The 16,431-nt window shown below is 38.9% G+C and overlaps 2 protein-coding genes across 2 annotated transcripts in view; one reads left to right on the forward strand and one right to left on the reverse strand.

Annotated features, from left to right (window-relative positions):
- Positions 1 to 323: 323 nt before the first annotated feature.
- fundc1 (FUN14 domain containing 1) lies at positions 324 to 6,213 on the reverse strand. Its single transcript, XM_041806426.1, has 5 exons — positions 6,087 to 6,213; positions 4,999 to 5,158; positions 3,283 to 3,358; positions 2,948 to 3,076; positions 324 to 989 (listed from the first exon to the last, which is right to left on the reverse strand). Exons 1-5 carry the CDS (start codon positions 6,145 to 6,147, stop codon positions 912 to 914), a joined length of 504 nt encoding a protein of 167 aa, XP_041662360.1. The 5' UTR covers positions 6,148 to 6,213; the 3' UTR covers positions 324 to 911.
- Positions 6,214 to 10,538: 4,325 nt separating this feature from the next.
- kdm6a (lysine (K)-specific demethylase 6A) overlaps positions 10,539 to 16,431 on the forward strand; it is a 67,873-nt gene continuing 61,980 nt past the window's right edge. Inside the window, exons 1-4 of the mRNA XM_041806701.1 lie at positions 10,539 to 11,076; positions 11,219 to 11,282; positions 13,981 to 14,089; positions 15,006 to 15,055. Coding sequence (XP_041662635.1) covers positions 10,907 to 11,076; positions 11,219 to 11,282; positions 13,981 to 14,089; positions 15,006 to 15,055 — 393 coding nt within the window. The 5' untranslated portion in view covers positions 10,539 to 10,906. The remainder of the gene's footprint in view (positions 11,077 to 11,218; positions 11,283 to 13,980; positions 14,090 to 15,005; positions 15,056 to 16,431) is intronic.

Raw genomic sequence — 16,431 nt, forward strand, 5'->3', positions numbered from 1 at the left:
AGATATGATGTGACGTATTAAAGTCGATGTAGGTTTTTTTAGTTTGTATTACAATATGTCAATGTCTGAAAAACAATCCCAAAAACGCCCCATTGTAAATGAATTCAAGACTTAATAATTCAGGAATACAAGTTTATATATATATATATATATATATATATATATATATATATATTTTTTTTTTTTTTTTTTTTTTGGTGATGGTGTGTACGAGGATAATCACAAAAATATAATCAACACAGAGGACTAGATGTTTTGTTATTTAAAAAACTGTACAAAGCAGGACAATGATTATGGAAAAAAAGAAAAGAGAAGCCATTTCATTGGTTTTATTGTTTTAATAGTTCTTCAAATGTACACAGTAGACACAGCCTTCAGTACTTAAAGCATCCGATAATCAATATTCAATAAAAGAATGCAGGGGAAGTTTGCATTATCCATCAATGATGTAGCCATAACTCTACAGATGAGGTAAAAGCAATCCTAGACAATAATAATGGGACTGATGGGCTTCACCTGCTAAAGTGAAGAATCATTTTACCTACTCACACTTCATTTGACATAAATGTGCACAACATGCGAGCAGTAATAGTGCAGAATCTTTCAATGTGTTTCAAAATCAAATTGGTAAAAAATAAATAAATAAAAGTTTACAACATCCCAATGGCTTTTTTTTTTCATTTTGCATGGTATGCAGTTATTTGGCCTTAAAAGTGGAGATTTTCTTTAGTGGTTCATTAAAGTCCCACAGAGATCCAGTTTAGATGTGCAGCCTTTACAGAGGAACACAGCCTAAGCTAAGGTCAGAGATTGGCTGTTTCTTCTTAAAAACACCTCCAGCAGTGATTTTCCCTGTTTCCCAAAGATTTCATTACGTCGCAGATTTAGAAAGGCTTCTTCTTTGGCGGTTCCTAAGAGGCCAGGCCGAGCAGGAATCCACCAATGAAACCACTCGTGACAACGATATTTTTCTTCACAAACTCTGTGGTCTAAAAACAAAGAAAATCTGGTTTAGTATATAAAGCTTTTTTTATTATACATTGACAAGAGCAAGATGAAATTCATAAAAGACAAGTTTGCATTTCTAAGTAAATAGAAAGGAAAGACTTCAAGGGAAAATATGTAGAATGTTAGCATTAAATATCTACATGAATTGAAAGACACTACAACGACTTGCACCATGTCTGGTCTACACACAATGCATGCTATTACCAGTGACACACTAAGCTTGCTTATATTAATTCATATTAATATATCCTGATAGCATGCAAACGAAGCAGCTCCATTCGGTGTGCTATTTTCCCCCTGGTTGTCCCGTTCCTATCACCTTTCCATTCTTTACACCGAGATGGAACAAGGAGGGAGGACAAGGCATCAGGAGTGTCAGACTGGAATATTTCATTAATTTTCTCTCACCTTCCTCACTGAACAGTTTGTTGACTTCTTTAGCATAGATGTTTGTACATTAAAATTCATCCATGAAACCAAATCAGCCCTTAACCCTCTGACACCTCTGAGACCACTTTTGTTGTATATGATAAGAAGTGATGCAGTTTGTAAAAACTTACATAACTTATGAACCATAAATCATAGGCCCTCAACCTTTTTTTCTCTTAGAGCCAGCTGTTTTGCCGATCTAATTACAAAATCCATGCCTTTGAATTCCTTACAGAAGCCTCACTAGCAAGTCAGGAGTTTGGGTGACTTTCCATGGTTTTTAAAGTTTTAAATCCATACCTGTAACTTTGACATTGAACATCTGTTAACCCTTTTTAAATCTATTTTCTATTGTTTCTGCAGCTAGCAGCTAAGGCTAAATGCCATTTGTATCCCACAATGCTTTTTGACGGCCTATGACAACCAATGGCAGGCAGTTCTGCTGCTGTTCTGTTAACAATTGGATCAAACAGGAGACAGTCAGAATAGCTCATAATGGAGAGAAAGAGGCAGAGAGTCTGTGATGTTACCGTGTGTCTCTGCAGTTAGGAACTGCTTTGAATAACAGAACAAAAACAGCCAAAACAAAAATGTGCAAGGACTTGTTTTGAAAAATTTTGAAGATTTTTTGTCACAGAATATTTATTTATTTATTTTTCAGTTTTTGATGGGAGAACAAGTTTGTGCCAAAGAAGTCTCAGTCATTGTTTACTGTGTGCCAAACAGTTTGTTTCCTTTGTCTTTAAAGCTCCATAACTTTTTAAAAATTCCAGTGACATTACTGCAGCACACATATTCTTAAAGCCCAGGGTGTCATGGAAAACCAGGATGTTCAAAGCTTGACTGTGCACCACAGGGTTGATATTTTACAAGCTTTTTAAGAAAATAACTTCAGGAGAGACTTAATGGTTAAAAAAATAGCTGAGGGCTCAGGTGGTCAACTACTTACTAAACATGCCTTATGTGGTGCAGTTTTTATTTAACAGAATCCATAATTAGAAACAAGAAGTAAGCTGCAGTGGTGGGCAAAGCTAAGCAGCATATATCCATTAAACCTGGAAATGCTTAACGGCACAACATTGTTGTATTTACATGGGGAGTGTGGTCAAGAGAATGTGCTGTGGATGGCAGAGAATGGTGCTCTCAAGTCCTCCACCAGGGTATACTCCATTTTACATTCATTCCTTTAATTTTGATAATAAGTAATAACAGATTTTTCAGCATTGGTGCCCAAGTCTTTTATATTGTTACTACATTTCCACACTTGTGTCCATAGCCATTAACTTTTACAGGAACTGTATTAAAGTTTAGAATTCTTGTGTTGTAACAACCCCAGTGTGATAATGCTGAAATAATTTATGAGCAAGGATTGACTGAATGGATTAAAGATGACTGTCACACTTTAAGATCTCATATGTGACCTATCAGTATGAGGGGACGAGAAAAAGACTGACCATGACGCTTTGATAACTGTTTTTGTGAATATCCAAACAAACAGCACTTTTCTTACCTTCTCCATGAATGTGTTTAACTCTGGACCAGCCTGATTAGTGCCCTTCTTAAGTTGCTTCTTCGCTTTGTTGACATCCTTCTCTACTCTCTTCCAGTCCACCTGGATGTAGCCACTATTGTTCGCTATCTGAAGAAGAAAATGCAGCAATCATTTAAAACTGAAAATAGGAAACGGGTCTAGATTCTCTTATTCAGTCTTCTTAAGAAGACTTTTTCTGTTTAGCTATCAATTAACCAGTCTATCTTTGGTTTGAAGTCTCATGTATTTTACAATAGGTCGAAAGATTTAAATAATCCCAGGCTTCAACTCCTGGACAAGAGAATCAATGTCACCTGTAAGAGCAGCAGACCTCCTCCGACTGATGTAGCTGCAACTTTTCCCACTTTTTGAAACAGGTATCCTGCACACCTAAAATCAATAAAAAAACAAAGCAAGAAGGTAAATGTAAGATAATTCATTCATCAAGGTACACCTGAAATTGAGCCAAAATTCATATCCACACAAATCACCACAATAATACGTGTTATAGAATCGTTAATAGCTGAATAATTGTAACAATAATGTATGGTTGTACAGAACCACTTTCCTAGTATATTAAGACAATTTTTGGCCAGATTTACCACATTTCAAGAGGAGGGAGTATCAAGCATGTTTGATAATTACAATTTTTGGTCTGACAGAATACCCACAACAACTTACAGAGAACCAGCAGGCCAGGTAGCATCACCAACCAGATGTTACTAAACCAGATATTACTATACACAACAATAACTTCATCTCAACCAGGACTTTACCCATAGTATTTCATTGTTTTGTGTTTTTTGCAACCATAACACACACCAGGACAGCTAGCCTTGGATGTTGATCCATCCATTACCTACATCGCTTATCCCATGTTGATATATAGTTGATACATAGAGACAAACCAGCAGTCACATTTACAGTCAGTTAGAGTCACCAATTAACCTGCAGAGCATGTCTTTGGACTTCTGGAGGACGCTAGAGTCCCCAGCTTCCTCCCACATGCATGCACAGATAATGCATGCACATCGCTTTGGGTAATACAAGCAGATGTACATTGCTTTGGAAAAAAGCATCTGCTAAATGACATTGTTACATTGTAACAACGCAGAGATCCTAATCTTAGATGAGAAAAAAATGCATCTAATCAAGAAGCAGATTATAAGATAGGGCTGGACATGCATTTTTTTAATGTATGTAATAGGGCTGTCACGATATCAGATTTTCACTTCATGATTATCGTGGGCAAAAAATATCACGATAACAATATTATCACGATATCAATAAAAATTAAAATAATAATGGAACAATTAATCAAATTTATCTTTAACTTTATTTATGTTGTGTTCTCTCTTTTGGCAGATGAATTACACTCACAATACCTGTCTAAGGAGGTACTGCAGCTGCTGTGTCATTGCAGAGGGTCATATTTCTTTTAAAAAAGCAGAAATATTAATAGTAATGTTTTTATTTTTTCTGTAGCATGTGCTTTCAAGATTTTTATTTTTAACATGATATTGAAATTTTATTGGCCATAATCGTGGTATTAAAAATAAAATCGTTTGTAAAAATTGTTTGTAAAAATAAGGTTTATGTTGAGGTTTATTTGAAAAAGTAGTGATTTATTTCAGGCTAAAGAGGCTAAGCTGTCATTACTTTCAAATAAAATACCTTTCTTTTTGAAATAAGCTTTAAATAAACTTAAAAAAGAAGTTGGATTGTGGATTTCTATGGTAATCCTGTTGATGCATCACCCCTACTTGGACTCAAGTTTCAATAAAGCCGATGTCTGTGATGACTGTGTACTAAACAGAGGCTGACCTTTATTCATGTTTTCCACGCATGGCACTATATTACAAAGAGACAGATCCGGGGTTTAATCCTCCTTACCAAAGACGAAGTCTATCACATCTATCTTACAGAAAACCTATTTACATGTTTGTTTTATTCCAACCATGTCAAAGTTAACTGAGATAAAAACGGGGCACCTGAGGGCATCATAATGCATTTCTAACGGGTGTATTTACCATCCACTGACCCCCCCGATGGCTATCTGTGTGGCCACGGAGTATTTCTCTGCAACAGGTCCGGAGTTTTTCCCGAACAGACGGTTCCACCATCTCTGTCGTTTGGCGTATTCTGTGATGTCCACCACCTTGTCGTAAATCTCCTCCTCCAGCTCTTTAGCTGCATGGAAAAACAGTGGCATGGCTGAAACAGCGACATCTACAGCATTCTGGCTAGTAACAGACTCATTTCGATCTTTATCAGTGCTAAATTTTATGTTAACGAGGATTCAACACTGCAGGACGGGCTAACGATAGCTCTGCTAAGAAGAAAGTAGTTACGTTGTCAGCATGCATTCAAGTGATGTTGGAAAAAAATGTTTTCAACCATTCGTAAAATGTCTGGGATAATTAGACGATTTCGAAATCATAAATACAGAAGAAACAACTCACTAATCTCAATTCCTTAGAGAAATCGTATTAAGTTAAGTACCAGGCCACAAGCTAGTGTTAACGTTAACTTCAAAAACAGACAACAGCAGTAAATGCTTTATTTTTCCCACGGGGAATTTGATCGCTACCGTTGTTTCTTACACGCAGCAAAGCGGAAAAAAATATATTAATAAATACGGAATACAATATTAATATTTGTACAGCAGAAAAGAAAAAGCATTTTTATCAAGGCCAGGGTGTCTCGGGAATCAATTATAAGGCTTGTTATCTGGCTTTATGTCTAAATCATTTTCTGCTATCAAAATGGAGTGACCAATATTTGTCTTGGACGTTGAAATATAATAAATTTTAAGAGTAGTTATTGTCTAATCGTAGTCTGTTACCGACAACAACCCTAAACGACCTCCAACCTTAGGAGTTTCTAGCATCCAATGGGAGCCTAAACGCAACATTAGCATCAAGTAAAGCTAGGCGATGGAAAAGTTAGCTTAGAGCTCCGTTCAAACATACCCGGTTAAAACAGCGAGAAGGCGACGTTTTAACGACAAACGATCATAAAGTAGAGGTTTGTAAACATGTCCCGAGTGTTTCCGAAGCTTGATTCACCCCAAATTCCGCTCTAGACAGATATGTAATTACTTTAAAGGCCTCCTTACCCTTCTCGCGGTTCGCCATTTTGGAGTGTCTGTCCTCAGCTGCCTGGACGCGCAGCCTCATTTACATAATTTTGACGTTTAAAGTAAAAGAGAAAGAGACCGACTTTATTAACCCATAAACCAGGCCAGGGCCGTCCAACATAGAGAATCATCTATGAAATTACAAACATTATCAAGGTTGTAAGGACAGACAAAGCACGGCCTGAATGTTGTAATGATTAAAAAGTAGGTCTTTGACCGAGTTTACAGCAGTGGTCATCAATTGGCGGCCCGGGACCACATCAGGCCGCCCACATCTTTCCAACCGGCCCCAGGACACTATTAAATCTTGAAAACGTGCAGAGGAGAACATAGGTTGTGGTATTTCAACTGCCATTTTTGTAAACTCCCTAAAACAACTAAATCAGGAATGACTTTATGTTTTGTCCCTTCATTAATCCACCCTTCAGCTGACACTAACAGAGCATATTAAATACATACTCCATTCTTGAGTGAAGTTATTGTTTATTGTGTCAACTTCTGGCTTCTGGTGTTCTTGGGAGTGTGAGCTTCCCGCTTGGGTTTTTTAACTAATCGCTACCGAGCATAATAGCATCAAACCCAGAGATGGACAGTATGACAGCCCTAGAAATGTTCGGCTTGAATATCTCAATCACCCTCCTGTGGCTGGCTGCAGAAAAGGGACTGATCTCACTTTTAGGACCTAAAAATGATTTAAATTTGAAAGACAATATATATCTTTAAACAGAAATATATCAATTAGACCACCCTTTTTTATTATGTAAACGTAATCTATTTGAGAGTTTGGCACTAAAGTGCCCATCAAGGAAAAAAACTGGCCCTTGTACAAATGCGAGGATTTCTGGTTTACAGGAAGTTGCTTAGCTAGGCTAATTTTATCCATAATGATGAGCATAAGAGAAAAGTGCTGTTAGATTCAATAAACCAACCTTATTAATGTAGAAACATTGACATACTTAGAGAAAGAATATGTCATTTGTCTTAACCTGTTATGGTTTGAAAATGAAAGAGCCTCGCCTTATCTTTTATTATGATTCAATAAAAACCCTTAGTCAAGATGTTTGATGTCACTATGTACTTAGGCAAGAACTTGTGGCGAAAAATTGGTTGGCTAGTAGTGTAAATATTTACTGAATGACTTACAAACAGGGAGTGACTTTATCACCTGCCAACACGCCAAATGCAGGTGGATTTCAACTGTGGTGGTACCACATCAGCTCCAACTAGCCCCTTTGGCAGGTTGAATTTATCACTGACACACCCTGTGTTCACTCTAACTGTACTTGGCTGTTACCGCAACCAATGTGATTGGATGCTTATTGCACAGCAGTCAACTTGGGGGCGCTGTTTCTCAAATGCCTGCAGTGTGGTTCAGTCTGTGCAGGTGCCTGTCTGTGTTTTGATGCACTGACTGTATTCTGTGTTTTTACAGACTAGAGCAGCACTGCTACCTAGTGTTGAGACTAAGAAGAAGAACATAGGCAAGTGTAAGCACCCTTTTCATAAACTATATATCATTCTGTTATTAGAATTTGCTGAGGGCCGATCAGACTGGACCATGGGCCACAAGTGTCACATGGTCTGTGGTTCTGACAGCAGTGGTTAGTCTGTCAAAACGTTTGATTGTTTAAACGCACAGTAGGCAAAATTCTACCACCAGTGGGCTCTCAATCAAAACAATATCACAGTAAGACAAGGACAGACCAAGCGGCAACCTCCAGTCTTGAAAAATGAAGCCAATGCAGAAGTGCAAAAAACTGCAATACCAAGAGTGTCCACTTGAAGCTGGCTACAGGAACACCAGAGGTGCCATCTGAACACCTGTTAAACTGTTGGTTTTTACACTAGAAATTAACTGGTTTACAGCCTGGTTCAATAGCCAATTGTGTCTCATTAGCTAATGTTTTCATGTGCTCTAACTGTATGGGGATTAATTTTTTTGTACCACAGTGGTTTAGATTATATTTAGGAAAAACCTCACCGCGGACTGATTGGTGCGTCGCATTTGATTGACAGATAGCTAGACAGGCAGAGGCTATGTTTCTGTCACCCAGAATGCTAGCTAGCTAGCTGACCTGAAGTTGAGCTTTGTGGGCAGGCCGTTATGTTGATCCAAAGTTCAGCTGAGACAGCGATTTCAATATGGAAGCCACCGCGGATTGGTTTCAAAAGCTGTTTGAGCCCGCCTATTGTAAGCAGATGGCTGACGTCACACAGGGTTTGTCCAATTCTTTCTACAGTCTATGATTCAGACCAGCGCTGACCAGCTCCGTTTTTTACTTCTTGTTATGAACTGAGGACTCTGTTCAATAAAAACATAACCTCATAACATGTATTAACTAAACAGAAAACAGCTGCTTTGTTTTTTCATAAAGTTCTCGTGATGAAGGAGAAATGCACTTCTGCAATCACCCTGGAATCATTCACAGGATGCACATGTGCTCTAGCGTTAACCTTGCAAAGCAGATGGATACACCCTTTTTCGTGTTTCTCACTGGCAAATCCTTCTTGCAAAGCTCCCATCTGAACCATTTAGGCCCAGTTAGAAAGTGACAGGACCAATCAGCGACGAGGGGCAGTACTTTCAGGTGTGGCGGAGTTGTGACGTAAGCGAGCAGCAACAAGAGGCCGGTGCAAATATGGTTGGAGACATTAGCCTGGATGCTGCTAAAGTGCCAGTTTTATCAGAACTTGATGACATTTCTCTGTTAAAAGATACAAAGAACAGCAGTGAGTTGTTTTCTTTTCAAAAACGACAGAAGCCGTGTACTGACATGTCGACAGTTGCCATGATTCGCGTTATGCAGCTCTAATAGAGTTTACTCCTTCGGTAGGGGCGCAGCTTGGTAGCGGCTACATCACATGTTTTGTTGCTTTGATTGGCCCATAAAGATGTGAGGGACAGAACGTTCATCCAATCACCCTCCATTTTTTTTTTTTTTTTTTTCAAAGGTTCTGCCCTTTCCCAAACGCTGTGTCTAAGTGGTTTGCCAGATGGATGTGTGAAACAAATCCATCTGGCATACCAGGTTACCTTAGCATCACTTCCAGCAGATATCCTGGGACCACTGTCAGTGTGAACGTGGACTTTTATGTGCATTCTTCTTCATTATGATAAATGTATAAATGGAAAAAAGCATCAGCTTTTTGTGTAGTAAATATCCCTTATGAGGGGTATTGAACAGTGTCCTAAATTCAGAAAAAAAAATTGAAGTAGTGAGAAAGAGGCTGTGGAGGTGGACGGCACTGAGCCGTACTGATCTCAACTAGCTGGAAATGCTGAGCGTGGGTACGGTTCCATAAACCTGACATGCCAGGTAGACTATTTCATTTAATTCCACTTCATGGATATATTTCATATATTTACATCCAAGCAAATAGTTACCACTAACAGTACAACTACTCCTGACCCCCACCCCAAAATGGTTGCAAACTCAAACTGGGGCAGGTCAGCAGAAGAGCTCAAAACAACTTTTCCATCATAAAAATTTATTATTTTAAGAAATGTGTCCAAGTTATACTAAAACTGCCACTTTATCCAAGCTCACCACTACACTAAGCTGTCTTTAAATCTGTTTTTAAATATTGGAGAAATTGTAAAACTTAATTAAAAAAAAAAAAACATAAGGATACTGCTTTTTTGAAATGCTAAAGATATTTTACTTCAAAATTTCTATATTTTGTATCTTTATCAATTCTTGATCCATGTTGTCAGCAATATTTCTGTAATGTTACTGATCAACAGAGTTGAACAATGCAGCTTAAAAAACTGATAAATACCAAAACATTGTGGATGTATTTGTGCAATATAAACAACATTTAGGAGTTTGTTTGGAATTTTTGGTAAATAAAAACAGGAAATGACCCGACATTGGGTGCCTAGGAATTCTATTTCTTTTGCTGTGCTATGTAAACTGATATTAAAACTGATATTAAAAGCTTTTTAATCCTTTTTAGGTTTAAAATTGTGGTCTTAAGATCCCTGTAGTAGTACTAAATTAAGTAACAACATTGTTGTTTTACAGTCTGAGTAAATAACAGCATATATTCTATAAGATATACATAAATGTTTAAAATGTTCAAATGCACTTTTTGTGTTTATGAGATGTATATGGATTACTTTTAATTGCCATCTTATTTTTTCAGTTGATTTAATTGAGCTCTTTGGGGCTGTATTTAGCATGACATGTAATACAAGAACAAAGTTCTTCCTTTTCTCACAATCATAATTGATTAAAAATGGTAAAATGTGCTTTCTATCTATCTATCTATCTATCTATCTATGCTGTATTTTGTGCAACGTTGCAACAAACATCCTTGACAGCCGCCCCCCGTTGAGAAGTCTGACAGCCATTTCAACCTATGAGCTGCCACAAATCAGAGTTACGTAATCATAATATAAGACGAATAGCCATTCACAAGAGTCCAGGCGGGACTTGGAAACCTGTTTGGTGATTGGCTGTGGTGAGCGGAGGGCGTGCCGACGGTGGCGGCGTGCGTTTGCCTATGTGACACAATTACAACAACTTTGAGCCGATGGTTGGGGAAGTTTGCGATATAATCAAGTAACACTCCCTCCAAAAACCCAACATTACATCAACTTCATGCACAAATTGACACTGGAATACACGCTGTGTTTGGATGTACAATGAGGAGAGTGGAAGGTAACTTGAAGGGATCATTTCCTTGAGGATTTGGCAAGAATTAACGCTACGCCCCGTTTTAGTCCTGGAGAGCTGTCGTTGTTCCTGCATCCCTCCGGAGTTGCTCGGTTTCGTCGATCGTCCCGTCTTTTTCCCATGAAATCGTGCGGGGTGTCGCTCACAGCCGCTGCCTCTGCTGCTGCTCGGAGTCTCGGCGTTGCTGGTAATGACGAGGAGAAAATGGCGTCGGGAGCAGCGACTGAAATCGAAGAGGACTTTCCGAAGCTAACATCGCAAGAAAAAGAGAGCTTGCGTGGGCTGGACAGGTTAGATCGTCTCTTGTGGTTAGCGCTCTCACTGGCTCCCTTATTTCATGTCTATTTTTCTTCCAGGAGTTGAAAAACAACATATATGTTTGCCTCTAAGTAATACGGAACCGCCTGCGTGTTGTCTGTCCTCTACTTGCAGTTCACTGTTTGGATTTCATAGGCTTCAAGAAGATGGCGCCAGAACGAAGGCCTTGCTGTTAAAGGTATGTCACAGAATATGATCACAGCAGCCTCTCTGGGTTATCTCATCTCATGAGTGCATAACACAGCCTAAATAAGTGGTTTGGACCTCTTAACACATCTCAAACACAAACCCACAAATTCCCCAACTTTGAAGCTGAACTGGTGTTACGGTTCAAAGAGTGACCGTGTTATCTGGTGACTTGAATCCAATTGTGGCTGTCGTACTTGAAACAGACGTTAAACATTTAAATTAAGTACATCTACCTTGCTTGTTATTGATTCACATTACTTCATGAAAGACTCACTCTGAAATATACACAAAAAATGCATCAATTTAGACACTTGCTGTCTTCAACATCTGTTGTAACTACGACAACCATAGACGCATATGACTAGAAGTCGTCACTTAACACGGTCAGTCTATACACCGTTACACTGGTTGGGGTCTGTAGAAGGACCTGGTTATTGCAGGCAACGTTTACAACCCCATGCATGCAGAATGTAAAAGTAGATTTCTGCAATGTTGAAGCAAAGATAAAGACACAGGCCTTAAACTCGCAGCTACAACGATGTGAAAAGAAACGTAGCTAAAATGAACAGCTAAAGGCAGAAATGATGCCACGGTGTGTCCTAGCATTATATCATTCATATAAACGATTGCCAACGATGGGATAATTTCTTTCAACGCAGAGGAGGTGTAGAAAAACACGGGTATTTGAATACAACTGCTACTTCTCCTTTACTGTGTAGTAAAGCTAAAGTAAATGTGACTGTTTCAACGGCAACACCTTCATACACAGTTGCCCCGCATGACTTTGGAAAGTATAGGAGTGTGCATTGAAGTGGGCTGTTACACACTTTTTGAAAGTCCCTTTAAATTGGAATCCTCAGATTGTTTTAAAACGTTATAACGCTCCTCTAATCTCTAATAAGGGCTGCTGGAGTTAAGGTTGTGCGTCAGCCCACTCTGCTAGCATGCTAGCGGCTAACTGCCCAGCGGTTTTCTGCCTCCTCAACTCGCTCACAAAGCTGGACCAGGAACATTTATCTGACATTACATGGTTACTATCAAACTCAAAATGGATTTAGAGCTACAAAACAACGACGCTTTATTCGGAACAACATGGTGGGGATGGTGAGAAAATACCCAGCAGCGAGGGTTTGTTAGCCTACTAGCATTAGTTGCTAAGCTAATCACCATTCTCTAAAGCCCATATTATCACAAGCGGTGTGATGTGTTGGCTCGAAGAGCCAGTGATACGGTTTAAAGAGTGACCATGTTATCTGGGGACTTGTGTTTGTGGTCGTTGGAGCTACAGCAGATGTTGAGGACGGAAAGTGTCCTAACTAGGGCTGTGCAGTATGTTATGTTTTAAAAATGCAATTAAATGAGATGTAAGATGGGATTATAATACACCCATATACGGATGACGACTGAAATGACATACCTGGCCTATAAAGCTGATTCAGATGCTAACCAAAGCAGAAGGCATGTTGTTGTCTGCCCTCAGCAGAGTGTGAATTGTATTTGTGATTAAAGAAATGCAAAGAGCATTGGTCCTCAACTGGCCTGGCTTTTCGTGGAGTATCGAGTTTCAATACATTTTAGCTTTCCATGATCATCTAAACAAGATCATGAAAGTAGCTGTAGTCGTGGGTCAGGACCCAGCACTATCTTGACAACAAATTGTGACACAAATATCTTATATTTTTCAATCCTAACCAGTTTTTTCCCCTAAGATTTATTTTGGGTCTTTTTTTGCCTTTTTAGTGGAGATATAGGACAGTGGAGATAGCTAAAAACATGAACGAGAGAGCGGTGAATAACATGGTGAAAGAGCCACAGGCTGGACTTGAATCTGGTATACAGTATAGTGTGCATACTAACCAGGCTCTCTGCAGCCCACAAACAAGCTATTTTAATGGGAAATGAGCCGGTTTGATTCTAAGATTAAACTATAGATGAGATGGAACAAAGTGATGGAGATGTATCCTTCCAAATAAAAGCACATCATAGACTTTTTGACACGTTTTATTCCAAGCAGACAACTCTTCTTTTTGCCTTCACGACCCACTTTTGGATCCAACCCACCAGTTTAAAGTCTAAGGTGAAGAGTATGTAGGAAATGTATGGATAGTTTACAGCTTATCATCCTTTGTTAGCAAGTTCAACAGGAAGAGGGTCCATAGTGGCTGGTGCTTTCTTCAAACCCTGACTTCTGCTTTTTGTTATGAGATTGTATAACTCATGGGGATGACACAAATTTGAGGCTTCTTGCAAGCTAATTACAGCAACAAACAACCAGAAAAATCATGGATATGGCATGCTCCTGCTAGCTTAATTTTGATTTTTTTTTTTCATATCATTTCTGGTTATTAAAATGGGTAATATTGCAGATTTTTTGGTCATGTCTTCCAGCAAACTCGCATAGTTGACTCTGTAATCACATCTGCATGACTGTATTGTTCTCTATCAAGCGTAATTTGTTTAAACAGACTGACATGGTCTGTATATGGACATACAGCTGTTGCTATGCAAAACAGCCCCTAACGGCTGCAAAAACATTTCTATGGAAGTGAATTAGTAAGCTGTGCATGACCATCCTCTAAAGATCTTATGTTCATTTTACTCCATGCCATTTTATTAACCTATATTCTCTAGAATAGTCATGGTTGGTCTTTTTAACCCTAATACCTGCTCTTTTCCTCTCTGTGCAGGCTGTTAGCTGCTACGATGCCCTCATCCTGAAAGCAGAGGGCAAAGTGGACCCTGACATTTTCTGCCAGCTGGGACACTTTAACCTCCTGCTGGAGGACTATCCAAAAGGTGAGAGCCTCCACATGTATGGAAATGTCAAAAACATTATCCTTAGAAAGTATTGGTAATGACATGAACATTTCTACTCTTAACCCCCATGTGCCTCCTTGTTCCTTGAAGCAGAGTTACAAGGAGTAGAGGGGAAATCTTCTTACCATGAAACAAGGCAACACTTAGTTCCTGATATGTCATGAGAAGTCGTCAACAGCATTTATGCAAACAGACATGATGACAACACCAGGCATTTCTGATAGGGTTGATTAAATGCCTGTTTGAAATCAAACGGAATGTGGTACACTGAGTTTTCCTGGTTATTTCCTGCTGGATTCTCACATCAGCTCACCCTATGTAAAAATTTCCAAAGAGAGCTAGAAGGAAAGAAATCCTGCTACTGTTGGAGTGAAAGAGTTGGCCGCTCATGTTAATGCATGCAGCTCACCTCAAAAAAAGGGTGAACTGATGTGTGAATACAGGCGTTAGGTAGTATTCAGGAAAATGCAAGTGAACTGCTTTCATGAAGCTTAAATGGTGATGGACACTGTATTGTTTTAAGAGTTTGCATTCAGGGACCTGCTCCCAGAACAGTCCAGTCAGACACAAAAAAACAGATGTTTTGTAAATGAACAACCGAAGAATGCAACAAAAAACTACTGCTTTTAGTTCACATCCTCTTGAAAATGAGGCCTAAGTTGGCTATGGCTTCAATCTGAGTTGCTGCAATGACATCGGTGCAAGTTTCAGGGTGCTTGAAATCCTTGAAACTGCTTGAATTTTAATTTTGTGTTTTCAAGGTTTGAAAAGTGCTTGAAATCAGATTTTTTAAGCTAAGATGGGAGCTTTTTAGAGGACTCTCTGAATGTTTGTGAATACAGGCCTGGGACTTTTCAACATTTTAACTACTTGTGTTTTATCTCTTATTTTCCAGCATTATCTGCATACCAGAGGTACTTCAGTTTACAGTCAGACTACTGGAAGGTGAGTCCAGGTTTAAATCTGCCTTTAACACTTTTACTGTCACTTGTGTTGACTTTTGTCAGGTGCATATCCTCCTCTTTCAGAGGCATTGCAGTACGCATGAAATGTTCCAAACCTAGCGATGAAACAGTAACCAGTTTACACCAACCCATTGGCTGTAACTCTTACAGAGGTCACAGTTTGGTTTGTACCTCGGTTTGGGGCAATGGTTCAGTATGGATTCAGTTTAACAGGAAAAAAGCAACAAGAGGTGTTGTCAGCATATTTCTAGGTTTGTCTTATTGAACCTTCAGTAGTTTGTTCTATCCTATGTTGCGGGTCTGTAGAGTATTAATCATCAAACAAAAAAGAGGAAAACAACAATGAAAAATAAAAATCAATACAGGAATGAAGAATATCTCCTTATGTGGAATGTTAGAATAAATACAACAGAAAAAAAGAAAAATAAAATGCACCCTGGAGTGATCTTTTGCTGAATATATGTATTGACATTTTAATTTACTGGTTACAATTTAAATGAATAAAATCTAGAATTAAAGTTGTCCCATTTGAAATCTCCCAAACAGGAACAATGATTTAAACTCCTCCTGTGCGATTAGTTCTATGTCATTCAGGAAATTGCATACATTGCGGTTTCTGTGCAGCTATGTCGCTCTTTTAGTAAAGTCTGATTTCACTGTATGGAGTCTGTTCACATTTACCAGCTAAACTTCCCTAGATGAAACAGACTTACAGCCCTTAAGTCTCGCCCGTCGCTTATTGTCCTTACTGAGGAGTGTTCTCAGTCAAACTGACACTCCATATGATTTATTTACTGAGCAGTTTAGTTTTCCTTAAATGCAGGATTCATGTGGGAGAAAAGCAGTTAAAAAGTGGCACTAACCCCTGCCAGTCTTGTTGGCGCTTTTGCATATTCAAGTGACGTCTTGCAGTAAACTAAAGCTGCGTTTCCATCAGGTGGTCCAGTTTGATTAAGTGCAGTTTGGTATGGTTTGGTATGCTAAATCCCCAAACGGACACCCGTACCATCACTTGGTGGGTGGACTGTAGAGGGGGTCATGTGATGTCACGGGCAGCACAAGTCTCTGCTGTTCCTGCCGCTGAGAGACAGAGAGGATGAGTGACAGAAATCAGTAAGGAGATCTCAGTAAATGGCTTTAATTCAGCTGAAAGGTGCCATCTTTTTAATAACATCTTGATGATGTGCACCGGGGTCAGTCCAGATAGAATCTATTTATAGAAATGTTTGGAGCCAAGACACAAGATGAAGCTGGGCTAAAAAACCTTCAGTTATTGATGAATATAATCTAAACCCCACTCCATTCTCCTTCCTCTGACCTTAAAGGAAAATAAGACCTGAAGGACATTTTTGCAGA

This window comes from Cheilinus undulatus, linkage group 15 (genome assembly GCF_018320785.1).
Source record: "Cheilinus undulatus linkage group 15, ASM1832078v1, whole genome shotgun sequence".
Taxonomy (NCBI): Eukaryota; Metazoa; Chordata; class Actinopteri; order Labriformes; family Labridae; genus Cheilinus; species Cheilinus undulatus.